Here is a 13940-nt window from a genome sequence, read left to right as displayed (position 1 = left end):
AAAAAGCAGAAATAATATATATTTAAAAAGTGAGGTAGTGTTCACAGGTTCAATGTTCATTTGGGAATTGGATGGCAGAGGGGAAGAAGCTGTTTCTGAATTGCTGAATGTGTACCTTCAGGCTTCTGTACCTCCTATCTGATGGTAACAGTGTCCTGGGTACTTTGTAGGCTAGTACCCAAGATGGAGCCAACTAAATTTACAACTCTCTGTAGCTTCTTTTGGTCCTGTGTAGTAGCCACCACCCCCCCCCCACCCCCATACCAGACAGTGATGCAGCCTGTCAGAATGCTCTCTATGGTACATCTGTAGGTAGGCAGATATTATTCAAACAACAGAATTGTGCAGATGCTGGAAATTCAAGCAACACACATCAAAGTTGCTGGTGAATGCAGCAGGCCAGGCGCAGTTAGTCCTGACGAAGGGTCTCGGCCTGAAACGTTGACTGCACCTCTTCCTAGAGATGCTGCCTGGCCTGCTGCGTTCACCAGCAACTCTGATGTGTGGGGCAGATATTATTTGCTGATTAGCAATGGCGAACTGGGTTATTTTTACTGACATTCTAGTGGTTTCATGTTTATTGGTACTGAGATTAGTTGTAATTTTAAATTCCAGAATTAGTTTACCCGAATTTAACTTCTACAGATGCACAGTTGCCATGTTATGTATGTCCACGTGTACATACAGTGAGTATCTACCTTTTTGCCAATGTCAATGATTTTGTGTGTCCCTGTCTCTGTCCCGGTACTGTGGTAAACTATATATATATATATGTTGTAACTGGGTTACCTGTCTGGACACGCCCCTCTGCTGACTGCTCCTGTGGCTCCTCCCACAGACCCCTAAATAAAGGTGATTGTGTCACTGCTCCTTCCTCAGTCCAGGACAGATACTCAACATGGACGTGTGTCCATTTACTGTTAATAAAAGCCTTTTAAGTATTTACTCTACTTCCAGTCTTTTGGAGTAATTGATAGTGCATCAGGTACTGTACACATCCAATTGTCTGCCTTGTTCAGCGAGTTATTCAATGTTTTTAGGCATACGTGTTTTCCTTCTTCCCAAAGCTTGCCTGTCTAATTGTGCATATACCCACCTAATCCTCCAACGCTAAATTCTGTGTCAGTTTCCCTGTCGCTGATTATTTGTTTTCCCCTCACTTTCACTTGTTTATCCTTGATTATGTATCTGCACATTCTTGTATATCTGCACCTGCTCGACAGTCAGGGCATTAAGTATGGGAGTTGGAACATTATGTTGCAGTTGTAGAAGACATTGGTGAGGTGGCACTTGGGGTATTATGTATAGTTTTGTTCATTCTGTTATAGGAAAAAAGTGGTCAAAGTGGAAAGAATGCAGAAAAGATTTACAGAGATGATGCCAAGACTAGAGTGCTTGAGTTATAGGGACTTGTTGGTCAGGCTGGGCCTTTGATCCTTGGAATGAAGGAGAAGGAGGTGCGATTCTTATAGCAATGTTTAATATTTTGAGAGGTGAAGACAAGTTGGGATGCTAACAGTCTTTTCCTCAGGGTAAAGGAGTCCAAAACTAAGGGATACAGATTGAAGGTGAAAAGGGAAAGATTTAAAATGGACCTGAGGAGCAACATTTTCACACAGAAGGTGGTGACTATATGGGACGATCTGTTAGATGGAGAGCTGTGTGGGAGAGAAGGCTTAGATTGATCCTAGAGCAGATCAAGAGGTCAGCGCAAAGTCATGGGCCGAAGGGCCTGTACTGTACTATGGTCTAATACCCGAGCATCAGTTGCAAGCTGATATTCCTACAAATGGCTGTTTATGATGCATAAATTTAGGGAGTGAGAACCAGTAGTTCATTTAATTAGAGGTAAGATGGAACACCAATGAGCTAAATGAGCTGTTCAACTTTTGTCCTTAATCTGCTTTCCAGCAGCAGCCAAATAAAGTGCTCAAAAGAAAAAACTCTATTCTTTTCCTTACCCTTAAATGAGGGGATGAACAGTAGTTGAGCAGTGATATCTCTAAGATCCTTTCATTTACGTGTACTATATTATGCTTTTGATCTCAGTTACTTATTATAATTACAGATGCAACAATGCAGATGATTATAGTTAATGAAAATCACACTGCATGCATATTTTATGATACCCCATTGCCCTGCAACAGCACAAGCTCTGTGATGAATGTGCATCAGCTATTAAAATTATTAAATCATCTCCACTTGTGAATATTAAACCAATAGTTTGTGCAAAATTTTGCAGAACAAATTCTTTGGTAAATTTACATTACATTTTGTTACACTTTTAAAATGAAGAGATCAGTGGAAATATCAAACTGCCTGTGATTGGTGAATTATATAAATGCATTGTTTTGGTAATTTTTATAGTTATGAACAGTTTAAAAAAACATCTGACTTAATGGGTAAGATTTTGCACTCTGTAGCAAACTAATAGCATTTGCTGTTCATTACTCTGTCAGTTGCTCATAGATTTTCTAAGGAATTTTGCACTGAAAATTACTGTGACTAGGAAGTAGTTTTGGAGCAGCACTAGTAGTTTTTGAGAGATATGACAGTGAGAAATGAAACTCCCTATCTGTTAAAGTTGATTTTCAGTCCCAAAGAAGTTAGTTGTCTGGCAGCAATGAGAACATTGCGCTATTTAGTTATAAATGGAGTCCTAACTTATTTCAATGGGTTTATTGTTTTTCTATCACTCAGTACAGCAGCTTCTGAATGCTGTCACTTTATATTATAATGGCAGAGCTTCTGGAAGAGCAGAGTATTTTGGTCAAAAACTTTCAACTTCTGTGTTAAACAATTTATATTTGAATCCCGGAAACGGTTGTTTAATGTAAACATTAACATCTGAGAACATCGTGATCATGGCTTACAGCAAAATCCAGTCCAAAAGCTTTAGTTAATTTGGACAACCAAATATATTTTAAATTAACTGTATATGATACATCTCTTGAAAATCAAGAAGTCTGCAATGTCATCAACAGAAACCAGCGAAATCTTACTTTTCTCCATATAACTGACATGGGAGATATTGTCTGGTTCCCATTACTAAGGAGAGTGATCTGACCCACAAAGCTTTGAGATTGTGCAGGGATTATTAGGAATGCACTATAGTATGTGGTACTTGTGGTTAAATTCTGCTTATGCCAACCCCAAGTTACAGGTTAGTAATTCAATAATGATCTGTAATTCAGACTGCTACCTCTAAACGATAAGAGTCAGGACCAAATGTTCCTTATAGCGTGAGTAGCCATGAGTTCCCGTGAGGTGTAGAATGGTCAAGGGATCAGTGACTGTAGATTTGATTTGTATAGAAAGGCGTTGAGTAGGGGGAAGCATCATTGATGCAGTTTGTATAAACATTGACCATCTTAAACAGAGATGGGAAAATTGCTATGTACAAGACAGCAGGGACCCTTTCATTGATAACTCACTGCCAATACATGTGAGTTGTTGCTTGTTTATTGGGAGTGATCAACAATGGTTGTAGCTTGCACCCCAAAGCTTCAGTTTATGTCATGACACTATAAAATTATCAGGCGCAATAAAGAGAACTATATATAGAAATATCCATGCCAATTTTCTGATGGGCCCAATTATACCTCAAAATTATAACCACAGGAAAGTACTTAGATGTGTGACTTGCGAATGAAAATTGAGTACAAATAGATCCAATTTCAAGACTAGAATGATAGTAAACAGAGACAAACAATTCAGAGCTATCTATTGCTGCTGTAATATTTTTATTTTTGTCATCTTATTATGAAACGTTAGCACTGGAAATGTATATTTCAAACGAGGATCCTTAGCAGAGCAAAACAACGCTCTAACTATCCTTTGCATTATCAAAAAGTATGTGTGTGATCCTCTAATTTCTACCACTTTGGTCAATGCATCACATTTAAACCATTGTTTTTTGTTACGAACCAGGCTAGGTGACCTATAACCAAGCGATAAAAGTTGTTCATAATGAATGCTCTTGTATTCATGTAAAAGATACATTAAGTTATGCAAGTGCATAAGCACACACACAATATAAAATAGGATACTTCACTAATGACACTTATGAAGGTTATTTGTTTAAACCAAGAGAGCCTTGTTGACAGATTTTTTTTATGGCGTATTATACTGTCATGTATACATTACCACTGAATCCAAGAAAACAGCACTGCCATTATCGTATAATGGAAGGTGTTAAATCTCACTGGCCTTCATAACAAGCGATTAAAAAATTAAGGTCAAACCTCTGGTCCTTAACTCAGCTTCCCAAAATTAATTTTCAATTAACAGCATCGTAGATCCTCATTTTCTTTAGTTAACAAAGGCAAAACCTGACTGAACAATACAAATTGCTTGCTTTAAAAAAAATCAATAGCACATTTCATCTTTAAAAAATTAAGAAACATCACAGAAGTAATTATTTTTCATTAGTCCAGCTTTATAGTACTTCATGTGCAAACTAAAGTGATATAAATTGTTAACCATTTATTTATTACAGAAAAACACATCAAGACATTATATACTATTTGAAATATATCCAGACATAATCAAATATAACTGTAGTATATGTATTCATTGGTGTAGTATAACACAAATGCAAGGCAACATGTGTTGTTCCATTTTGTATGATAATCAATAGTCCGAGCTTTGTGTAATTATTTTTGCAGCTGTACAATCATGCTTGCTTTAAATTAATCTTGTTGATGCTCTTGTTGTGTTGTCAGAACTGTAATGTGTTGCATTTTGCTTCTGTCTTTGAATCCTGTTGCCCCTAGGACATTTTCTGCAGATAAAAATAAAAATATTATGAATTCATAGGAAAATGATCTCTCACATTGAAGCAGTCTATACATCATTGTAATATTTCCAATTGAGAATAAGTAGTTAGAAACATGATGTATTTTGAAGACAGTTTGAATATTTTAAACCCATAGCCAATGCAATACGCTTTCAATCTTTCATTCAATGATCATGGTTTAAATGAACCCACTAAATTCATAAACTGAACAATTGAAGCCCAAGTGAACAATCAAGAGTCATAAATGTAGGACACCATTATTTAGCTCTGTGGACACACATAATTCTCTGAACTACATGCAGATGTTGATCCTTTATGTGTGAGTGTCAATGCCAAGTTTTAGACAAGATAATTGAGAAGGCCAATTATATTATTATTATCTACACAAAAAAGGTATTTTCCACCAAGAATCACAGAATGGTGATCAGAAGCATAAATCCTAAATTAATTATTTTATCCTGTGAGTCTGTTATATAAACTGGCAAGTACAGATTCAAATTAAACAATGGCCTTTTTCAAAATAACTCAAATCAAAAACAGGAGTCAGAAAAGACTGGTCCTGACACATACTTCTTAGACTGAACTATCACCAGTTGCTATTTTCTAAATTGCTTCAGCATACATTTCAAGTTGAATTTAAGTATCATAAAATGACATCTTAATTTTCAATATTTTTGCTTATTTTAGGAGCGAATCTGAATAAAGTTCCAATTTTAATCAATGAACTGAGAATAATCAGGTCATCTGACAAGACCTACAAATGGTAGTTTTTTTCTTACCATCAAATCAGCAGTTCAATTTTCCAGTGCTCTGAGAAAGTGAGGGAAATTGCAAGATTTTAATGTATGCAAGCACTGCTGCCAAAGCACTGATAACTCCCTTAGGGCCTTTTCTTACCCATTGCTGCCACTCTTACTCATACAGCATCCTCAATTAAGCAGCCTACATGCCAAACCCATCCTATCTCAAATTAAGTTTAACACTCAGAACACTTACTCTCCCTTTGAGCTGGGGCCTGTGAGAATGCTTGATACTGATCCCAGGTGTCTGAAATGAGGCAGTTTATTTCAGTGACTGACATTTCCCACTTGGATGGCACAAGGTAATACAGTGGAAATCAGAGAAATGCCTATCAAGTGCACTTGTGACATTGCTTAATTAACATTACCTTGTTATGCAAAGAACTACAATCAAAATGATGGCCACCTGCACAGCTCCAATGATGGATGCTATTAAGACATACTGAAGTTTCCCTGCTCCAGGAACTACATATAAAACATTGAACTCCTTTTGTTCACAGCGTGGCCCTTTAAAACCGGCTTCACAGCTGTAAAAAGGAGGAAAAAAAGGACAGAGAAATTAATTGATGCACCAGATATTTGTGAAGAGATCATGAAACATTATTATTCCAGTATTACCTGCAAGATGGTTCCTGTTTATTAATCGAGTATTCACATTTTCCATGTAGACAATGGTCCTCAAAGAGAGTAGGACATGGGACAAAAAATCCTTGGGCGGGTTTTTCTAATTTATTGGCATTTTTTTCTGTAATACAAAATGTAAATAAAAGCAAACATTAGACTAGACCTGGGTTTCTCAATCAGGGTTCCATGAGAGATGGTGATTAAAAAAAAAACATTGTTTTTTGAACTTCACAAGTGCGCCATGTTATTGCTAGCAGTGGTGGGCAGTGACCCTGTTAGCAATCTCGCTAGAGGTTTCTCAGCCCATTATGGCAGTGTGCAGCAAGACCATTGTTTATTTGGTTGAGTCCATTCTCAGTTTTTGACGCAAGATAGGGGAGGCCGTTGATAACTGGTGAACACTGTATTGCACGAAGGGGAGGCTGGTAGGCTGATGAGGATCCTGAAATGTGTTCTCCGAGTATTGAACAGATTGTCTAACTTGGGCTGCAACATCAGCCTCTTCCTCCTGAATTATTTCCCCCAACTTCCTCTTACACACTGCCGACTGACTCTGGGGAGTGAACAAACTCTACCAGTTCACTGGAAAATTGGAGGGAAACATTCATTCTAAAGACGGTCCAATGTGGCGATTTTTGAAGAAGATGTGTGAGATGGAACAAAAGGATTCTAGGCCTAGGCCTATGGACAATTCTGATAAGCTTAATTATGACAAATTACAATCTTCTGAGTCATTGGTGCAACAATGAACACAAAAAGAGTCTGTCTTTCCAATGAACGCTACTTATCAATAGGTTTTACATGGACTGGTCATCAAAGTTGCCCTACTCCACTGTGCCAAGTCTGTGGCAAACAACTTAAAAATGCAACAATGGCTCCAGCAAAATTGAAAAGACACTGCTATTTTCACAGAGAGGTGCTGATGTCAAAAGCTCTTGGAGATGAACTGAAAAAAGTTCTGGATGGTGCTACAAAAATAGTTAACTTAATTAGACAAAGACCAGTTCACTCGAGAATGTTTTTAAAAAACTGAAAAACTGGACAAAGAGCGTACCAATCTTCTGCCAGTCTCCGGTGGCTTAGCAGAAGAAGAGTTCTCAACTGGGTGTTTGAGCTTAAAGGTGAATTGCAGGAGTACTTTCAAGAAAATAGTGGGCCGGATTTTGCTGAGTGCTTTGAAGATAAAGAATGGCTGCAGAAACTAGCCTACTTAGCAGATATTTTTCACCATATGAACCAGTTGAACAAGACTCTGCAGAGGCCCTGGAGAAACTATTTTGACTTCAAGAGACACGAGTCTTAGATTTAAAAGGAAACGGAATCTTTGGAAAAATTATGTTGCAAAAGGAATCTTAAAATGTTTTCACTGCTGCTTGGGCTTGAGAGTGAGGAAGGATATCTGAAAGAATCGAGTCTTATTGAAAACCACCTGAAAGAACTGCAGAACAAAATTGAACATTATTTTTCCTCCCTTTCAACACAAATGTATGACTTGGTGAGGGACCCTTTCTCTGAATCTTCTGGTTAGTCTCAGAACTTGACTTTGAGAGAAGAGGAAGAACTTGGTGAGCTGCACTCTGATCATGCACTCAAGATGAGATTTATTGACCTGCCCCAGGACATGTTCTGGATTTCTGTGAAAGAAGAGTATCCTGCAATTCATAGGAAAACAATGAACATTTTGCTGCAGTTTTCAACTTCTTACATGTGTGAGCAAGCTTTTTCTTGTTTAACAAGCAGCAAGAGCAAGAACAGAAATTGTCTCATTTCAGCTGAAGGTGAAATCTCTGTGTGCTTATCTCAAGTTCGACCCAGAATCAAGTATTTGTGCAGCAAAAAACAAGCACAGATTTCACATGCTAGGCCTATATTTGAGCCTAATCATATCACTTAGTAAAAAAATGTTTTTTTCAAAGTCTTGTATAAAATTCTGCCTTATGCTATATTTGTATTCATATTGCTTTGGCTTATGGTTTTCAGTAACTTCACTATTCAACATTGTCAAAAAATTTTCATGCTGTAAATAGCATTAATTAAAATCAATTTACAACCATTATTTGAATTAAATCTACTGAGCCTACCTTTAGAAAAATTAAATCCCATTTTGGCTTAAGCCAGTTATTTAACAGAAATCTGTTATGTTTGCCTTATGAGTTTTTAACATTTATGAAAGGGAAAGTAGCTGATTATTTTCAAGAAGGTTAAGCCAAGCTTAATTACCTGTTTTTCTTTCAAGAAAGTTTGATGAAAAATTGATTCTCTACTCAAAAGGGCACTGACAATTATATTTGGATTATTATATCTACAACTTACTGATCGTGAGCAGTAGATATAATAACTTCTGCGCAGGGGTTCCCTGAGACCTGAAAATTATTTCAAGGGTTCCTTCAGGGCAAAAAGTTTGAGAAGGGCTGGACTATGGACCAGTTAACGATGGGTTTTGTATGATTCCACAACTTTAAATGGATCAGATCAAAGCAGAAATTAATTGCAGTGAAAATCTGAGGACCATACAGTTTTGATGTTTGGATTTCTGCAGTCGCAGTGATTGACTAACTTATTTACTACTTCTACTGACGTGTGTAGTTGCTCCAATTTCCACCCAAAAATGTTCCTCCTTTTCTGACAAGCTAAACCATAGTCTCTCTGAAGATGCCCTTCAGCGCCTTTGAAGTGCCTTCTTTCTTCATAAACTGCATCCTCCCTGTAACAGAGTGAATAGATCGCGAGTGCATTTCACCTACTACCTGCACCTTCGCTTGCACTCTCTCATCTTCTAATTACAGCATGGGTAAAGTTAACCTGGTTTTCACCGTCCACCTTACCATGCTCCACATTCAATGGATCATCCTTCAAAACATCCACCAGCACCAACATGATTCCACCAGCAGACACCTACCCACTTTCGCTATTTTGGAAGGCAGCTTTCTTTGCAGCTCCTCTGTTTTCCCTGCCCACTGTCCCCTCCCTGGCCTTTAGGACTCTCCTGGGCAACCACAGAGGCTGAAGCATCTATCCTGTTACCTTTTCATTTCAACCACACAGGGCCCCAAAGTTGCTTTCACATGAGGCTGTGATTCTGGCATTCAATGTTCACATTGTGGTTTCTTTTACACTGGAGAAAACAAATGTAGAATGAGTAGCTGCCTTGTGGAGTGCCTGCATTCACTCTGCAGGGACAAGCCTGAGCTTCCTACTACCGGCTACATTTCAACTCCCATTTACACTTTCACTCTGATCCATTTGCAGTGTTATTCCAGTGGTGGGCATGCTGAAATCTGTGTTCGAGGACCAAGCCCTCATGTTGCGGCATTGCCTGTTACAGCCACTCAGGGGAGGAGATACCAGAGGCAGCGTTGGAGAGAACAGAGGCGTGATGGGCATGCTGGAGCCTATGTTGGGTTGGCAGCTGGTCCTGCAGGCTGGCTCTCCTGCCGGTGCTGCTTTTTAGTGTTTGCTCCCTGGAAGACAAGCTGGATTGCCGTTGTCTGAGGCTGCAGGACATGAAGAATGCTGAGTGCTTGTTCTTGCAGGAACATGGTTCCAGGACAACATCCCATGCACAATCAATCTTCAGATCATGCATCTCAGCAATTTGTGCTCATATTATCTTGTGACTGAATGAACTATGCTATCATAACTATATGTGTTGTGTGATGTGTGTGACCGTATGTACTGTATTTTGCATCTTGGCCCTGGAAGAACCTTGTTTCATTTAGCTCTACACATATGTATGGTGGAATAACAGTTAAGCTTGAACGTGAACTTATAATGAACCTAATGCAAGCATGAACATCAGGACCTCATTTTCCATCTGGGCACACTGCAGTATTCTAGAGTGTCTATCAAATTCTCAACTTTTAATAGCTCTTCTTGTATAGCAAAATTGGCCATCTTTCCTCCAATTCTTCATTTCAGATTTTTAGCTCGGTATTTTTTTCCCTCTCCACATCCTGACCTGCTCTTTTCAATACATCACACTCTTTATCACCCTCTAATTGCCACAGTAGCAACCCACTGTCACAGCAACTCCGGCCTATTGTCCTATCCATCCTTCCCCTCACCTTCTCTCTTTCTGATAAGGATCTTAATTCTGAAACTGTATTTCTATTTCCTCAGATGCCGCCTGGCCTGTTGAGTATTTACAGCACCTTATTTTTACCCAGTTTCTAGCACCAGCAGTTTGAGTTTTCCTTTCAGTAATTCATCCAAAAGGCTAATCTTAATGTGTCAAAGTAGGGAGATTTAGCTGATGTTCACTGTGATAGGTCATCATATCAGAGTCCACTTAAGCCTCAATCCTCTAATCAGATGTCTTTCAGAAAGACAATTCTCCATTCTGGAGCACCTTGTGGCTAACTGTAATGCTCTATTACCACTTCGATAGTGTGTGACAATTTAGGATTAATTATTTTAATAGAAAAAAAATCTGTTGCAGGCTGCAATGGGGAAAATAATCTTTTGAATAACACAACCAAAACTACGACGTGCTGAGCCATGAAAAAGTAAGCAATAAATTTGACAACCTGTAATATTTTTCACACTAGAGGCTTCGAGCTGATGAAATGTAGCAAACTCAGATGTTTCTTGTTCCTATTATTAGAGAAAAAACTCAAACTTTCTATCAAAAGTTATGTTGCTGAAAAGAAAACAAGCAGAACTCTCAAAAACGTTTGAAAATTAATTACGTACCTGTGTAATCAGTTCTTGCAAAAAGTCCATCTTCTGCTTTTGTACCTACGGTCACATTCTCTATTTGAATAAAGTTAGAAATTTGACTTAGCAATCATACAGTTACTCCTGACTAAGAAATGCTGACTATTAAAATACAATACATTTCTGTGCTAGAATGTTCCATGGTTGTATCCAAAAGTAAACAATTGGAAAGCAAACTAATGTTCACTCTCTTTAAATCAACCAGGGATGATCAGCATTAACTTGATATATTAAGGTATTTTATGGAGAACCTATTCCTAAACTAATCACTCTGATATGCAATGCACTATCCTCTGGTCTAGGTGCTTATCAGTAAAGGTAAAGGTGCTGGCTTATGGTGGTTAACTTTGCTGGACGCCTTTCCCTGAAAATAATGTGTCCTTAACTACAAATAAAACATAACTGTGTGAGTTTGGAGGCTTGCAGTGTTTCGTAAAATAAACATTTGTAAACATTGTTATTTATTTCATTTGCAGGTCAGTTTCCGATTATTTTTGGGGAAAAAGTTATTGAGACTCTGGCATCACCATGGAAATAGTCAATAACAGATCTGTCAGGCAGCCAGCTCCTTTGCTTTCTATTTCAAGCAACAGTAAAAAGATAAATGATGCTAGCATCCATGGAAATCTTATGCTAATTGCACTTGTTTTGAAATAGCTGCTTTTTCTTTTTAATAAACAATAAAGATATTGTTGATTGTTTCCATTAATTAAGAAAGCATTTCAATGCAATGTATCACATTGTGGTGAGCAGGATTAACTGATTCACTGAGCCACGTTATGTATATTCTGCCTTAATTTCTCCTAGGATTCTCTCAAGAAGATAATTAGAGATAATAGGGTTTTGTTATTGTGAAAAACCTATAAATATTACCTTTTAACTTAAAGTAATTAAACAATAAAAATTTAGTTTATTATTCCCTGATCTTATATATTCAATTTATATTAGTCACTTTTAACGATTGTTACTGTACTGAATGTTGTCAGAATTAATAATTTTGACAGAACTTTAAATTCAGTAGTGATTACTTTTTCATCCTCAGCCAAAATAAATCCCTCAAATCCCTCGTATCCTTGTTGGTTCAGAGATAACATCACAAAGGAAAGTGCCAATACGTTCCTCAGTTTAGCTAGGGGAAAGAGGAAACATCCTTTAGTCCAAGCTGTAAGTAATTTCCAGCCAAAAACCTAGCGGATCTTCTAATCAGTAGTGACAAAGTCATAGCTGTGCAACAGAAATTAATCCCACTACTTAAATATTTTCCATTTCCTGTGAGCTTTTTAACACAACCAATGATCTTAAAATATCCAATATCCGAAATGGGACTTGAACTCATTGCTTCTAACTCAGAAAAGTAAGAGTTACTAACAAAGCCACAGCTGACAACGTACACATTAAGTGACAGCACATTCTCACACCCTTTCTCCTTGTCTGAAATATAGACTTTACCATTATTATTTATGTTGTGTTTAGCCATATAACAGTATGTGAACCCAGAAAATTTTAAATTTAAGTTAAATTTACCAACATGGTAACATCTCTATCTGTCAGTATGCTGCAAGGTTGGTGTAAAGCTGTAACTTCCTCAGTTGTTCCATAATTTAACAAATAGACTATATTCTGTCTTCCTGCCAGAGGAGAAGACCACACACTACATTTTCTGGTTTTGAAAAAACATAAACAAAACTGACTGTTATAATCAGTTCAGTTTATAAACTTCCTGCTACAATGTGGAAATGCATTGCAAAGCCATGAAAATATGGAGAATAAAACAAAAGGAATGAAATGTATCACCAACAAAATTGAACTGAGTTATTTCAGAAACTGGGAAATCACAGCATAAGGATAGAGCCTCCGTGTTGTATAATTTTTTGGTACAGATCAATTTACACATCATTGTAGTTTATGTTGTTCACTGATCCTTGCATTTCACTAAATTTTGTATTGGATCCATATCTATCTTTTAGCACAATCTAAGACATCCAATAAACCTTACAGCTTTCAGCTTATGAGGATATTGGAGTCCAAGATGTAGTTCTGGTTACTGAATATGTTGCTTATGTGAGAATCAGTCAATAGTAAGAGTTTATTACATTATAAAATAACCAATGCTGCATTACCGGTATTTGTATGAAATTAGCAGCTGATACAGAAGAGAAGGCAACGTCATAGATGATCAGCTTTTGAGAGGTGATTAAAATAAGTTGTGTTGACAAGGACTTACAAGTTTAAATAGAAATAAGAACTATATATGTACATCAATGCTGCCACTGAGGAATGACACTTGTGGGTAGCACACAGTGGGAAATGTGTGCATCTAGCCTATTATTTTTCTTCCATTAAAATAGACGAATAGAAAAATCACAAGCTGTGCCTCTACAATTTCACTCCATTCACTCCCTGTCAGTATCAGCCCCTGCTGGGAGTGTGGAATCAATCTGATCCTGTATGACATGATGCTTGGTAATATTCTCACTGTTACAAAAGTAAATAACAAGATATTTTGAAACCAAAGCCATCAATGTGACTGTTAAAATATGCTTGGCTTCCAACTATTTGCTTATTGTGATTCTTTTTGTTTTATTTCACCTTTCCACTCTCATTTCATCTTTTCCCTGAACTCTTCTTATCCACTTAATCTGATACCCATTTTTCAAATTCCTTGCTCTCCCTCTTAACTCTTATTCCCTCTTTCCTCCTTTGCCTTTGTTTCTTGTTGCTTTATTGTCATTTTACTTCTTTGCTGCTTATTCTTCTTTCTTCTAATGTCCCTTCTCACTTTCCATTCTTTATCTCCCCACTACTCTTCTGCTCTATTCTGTTCTTCCATTTCCTATCTTCTCACCGGGTGCACCCTTTCCTATTCAGTATATTAGATTCTGTGTGGCGTGCGGCCAAGTGGTTAGGGCGTTGGACTAGCGATCTGAAGGTCATGGGTTCGAGCCTTGGCTGAGGCAGCGTGTGTGTCCTTGAGCGAGGCACTTAACCACACAATGCTCCAG

General features: G+C 37.6%; 1 protein-coding gene across 1 annotated transcript in view; it reads right to left on the bottom strand.

Annotated features, from left to right (window-relative positions):
- Positions 1-3733: 3733 nt before the first annotated feature.
- The window catches only part of LOC140198620 (tomoregulin-2-like), a 103628-nt gene continuing 93421 nt past the window's right edge, over positions 3734-13940 (bottom strand). The window contains exons 7-10 of the mRNA XM_072259619.1: positions 10915-10974; positions 6217-6343; positions 5967-6125; positions 3734-4783 (exon numbers count right to left, since the gene is read on the bottom strand). Of these exons, the coding sequence (XP_072115720.1) occupies positions 4687-4783; positions 5967-6125; positions 6217-6343; positions 10915-10974 (443 nt within the window). The 3' untranslated portion in view covers positions 3734-4686. The remainder of the gene's footprint in view (positions 4784-5966; positions 6126-6216; positions 6344-10914; positions 10975-13940) is intronic.

This window comes from Mobula birostris, chromosome 6 (genome assembly GCF_030028105.1).
Source record: "Mobula birostris isolate sMobBir1 chromosome 6, sMobBir1.hap1, whole genome shotgun sequence".
Classification (NCBI taxonomy): domain Eukaryota; kingdom Metazoa; phylum Chordata; class Chondrichthyes; order Myliobatiformes; family Myliobatidae; genus Mobula; species Mobula birostris.
The sequence above is the reverse complement of the archived record's forward strand: the minus strand, read 5'-3'. Positions and strand labels throughout refer to the sequence as shown.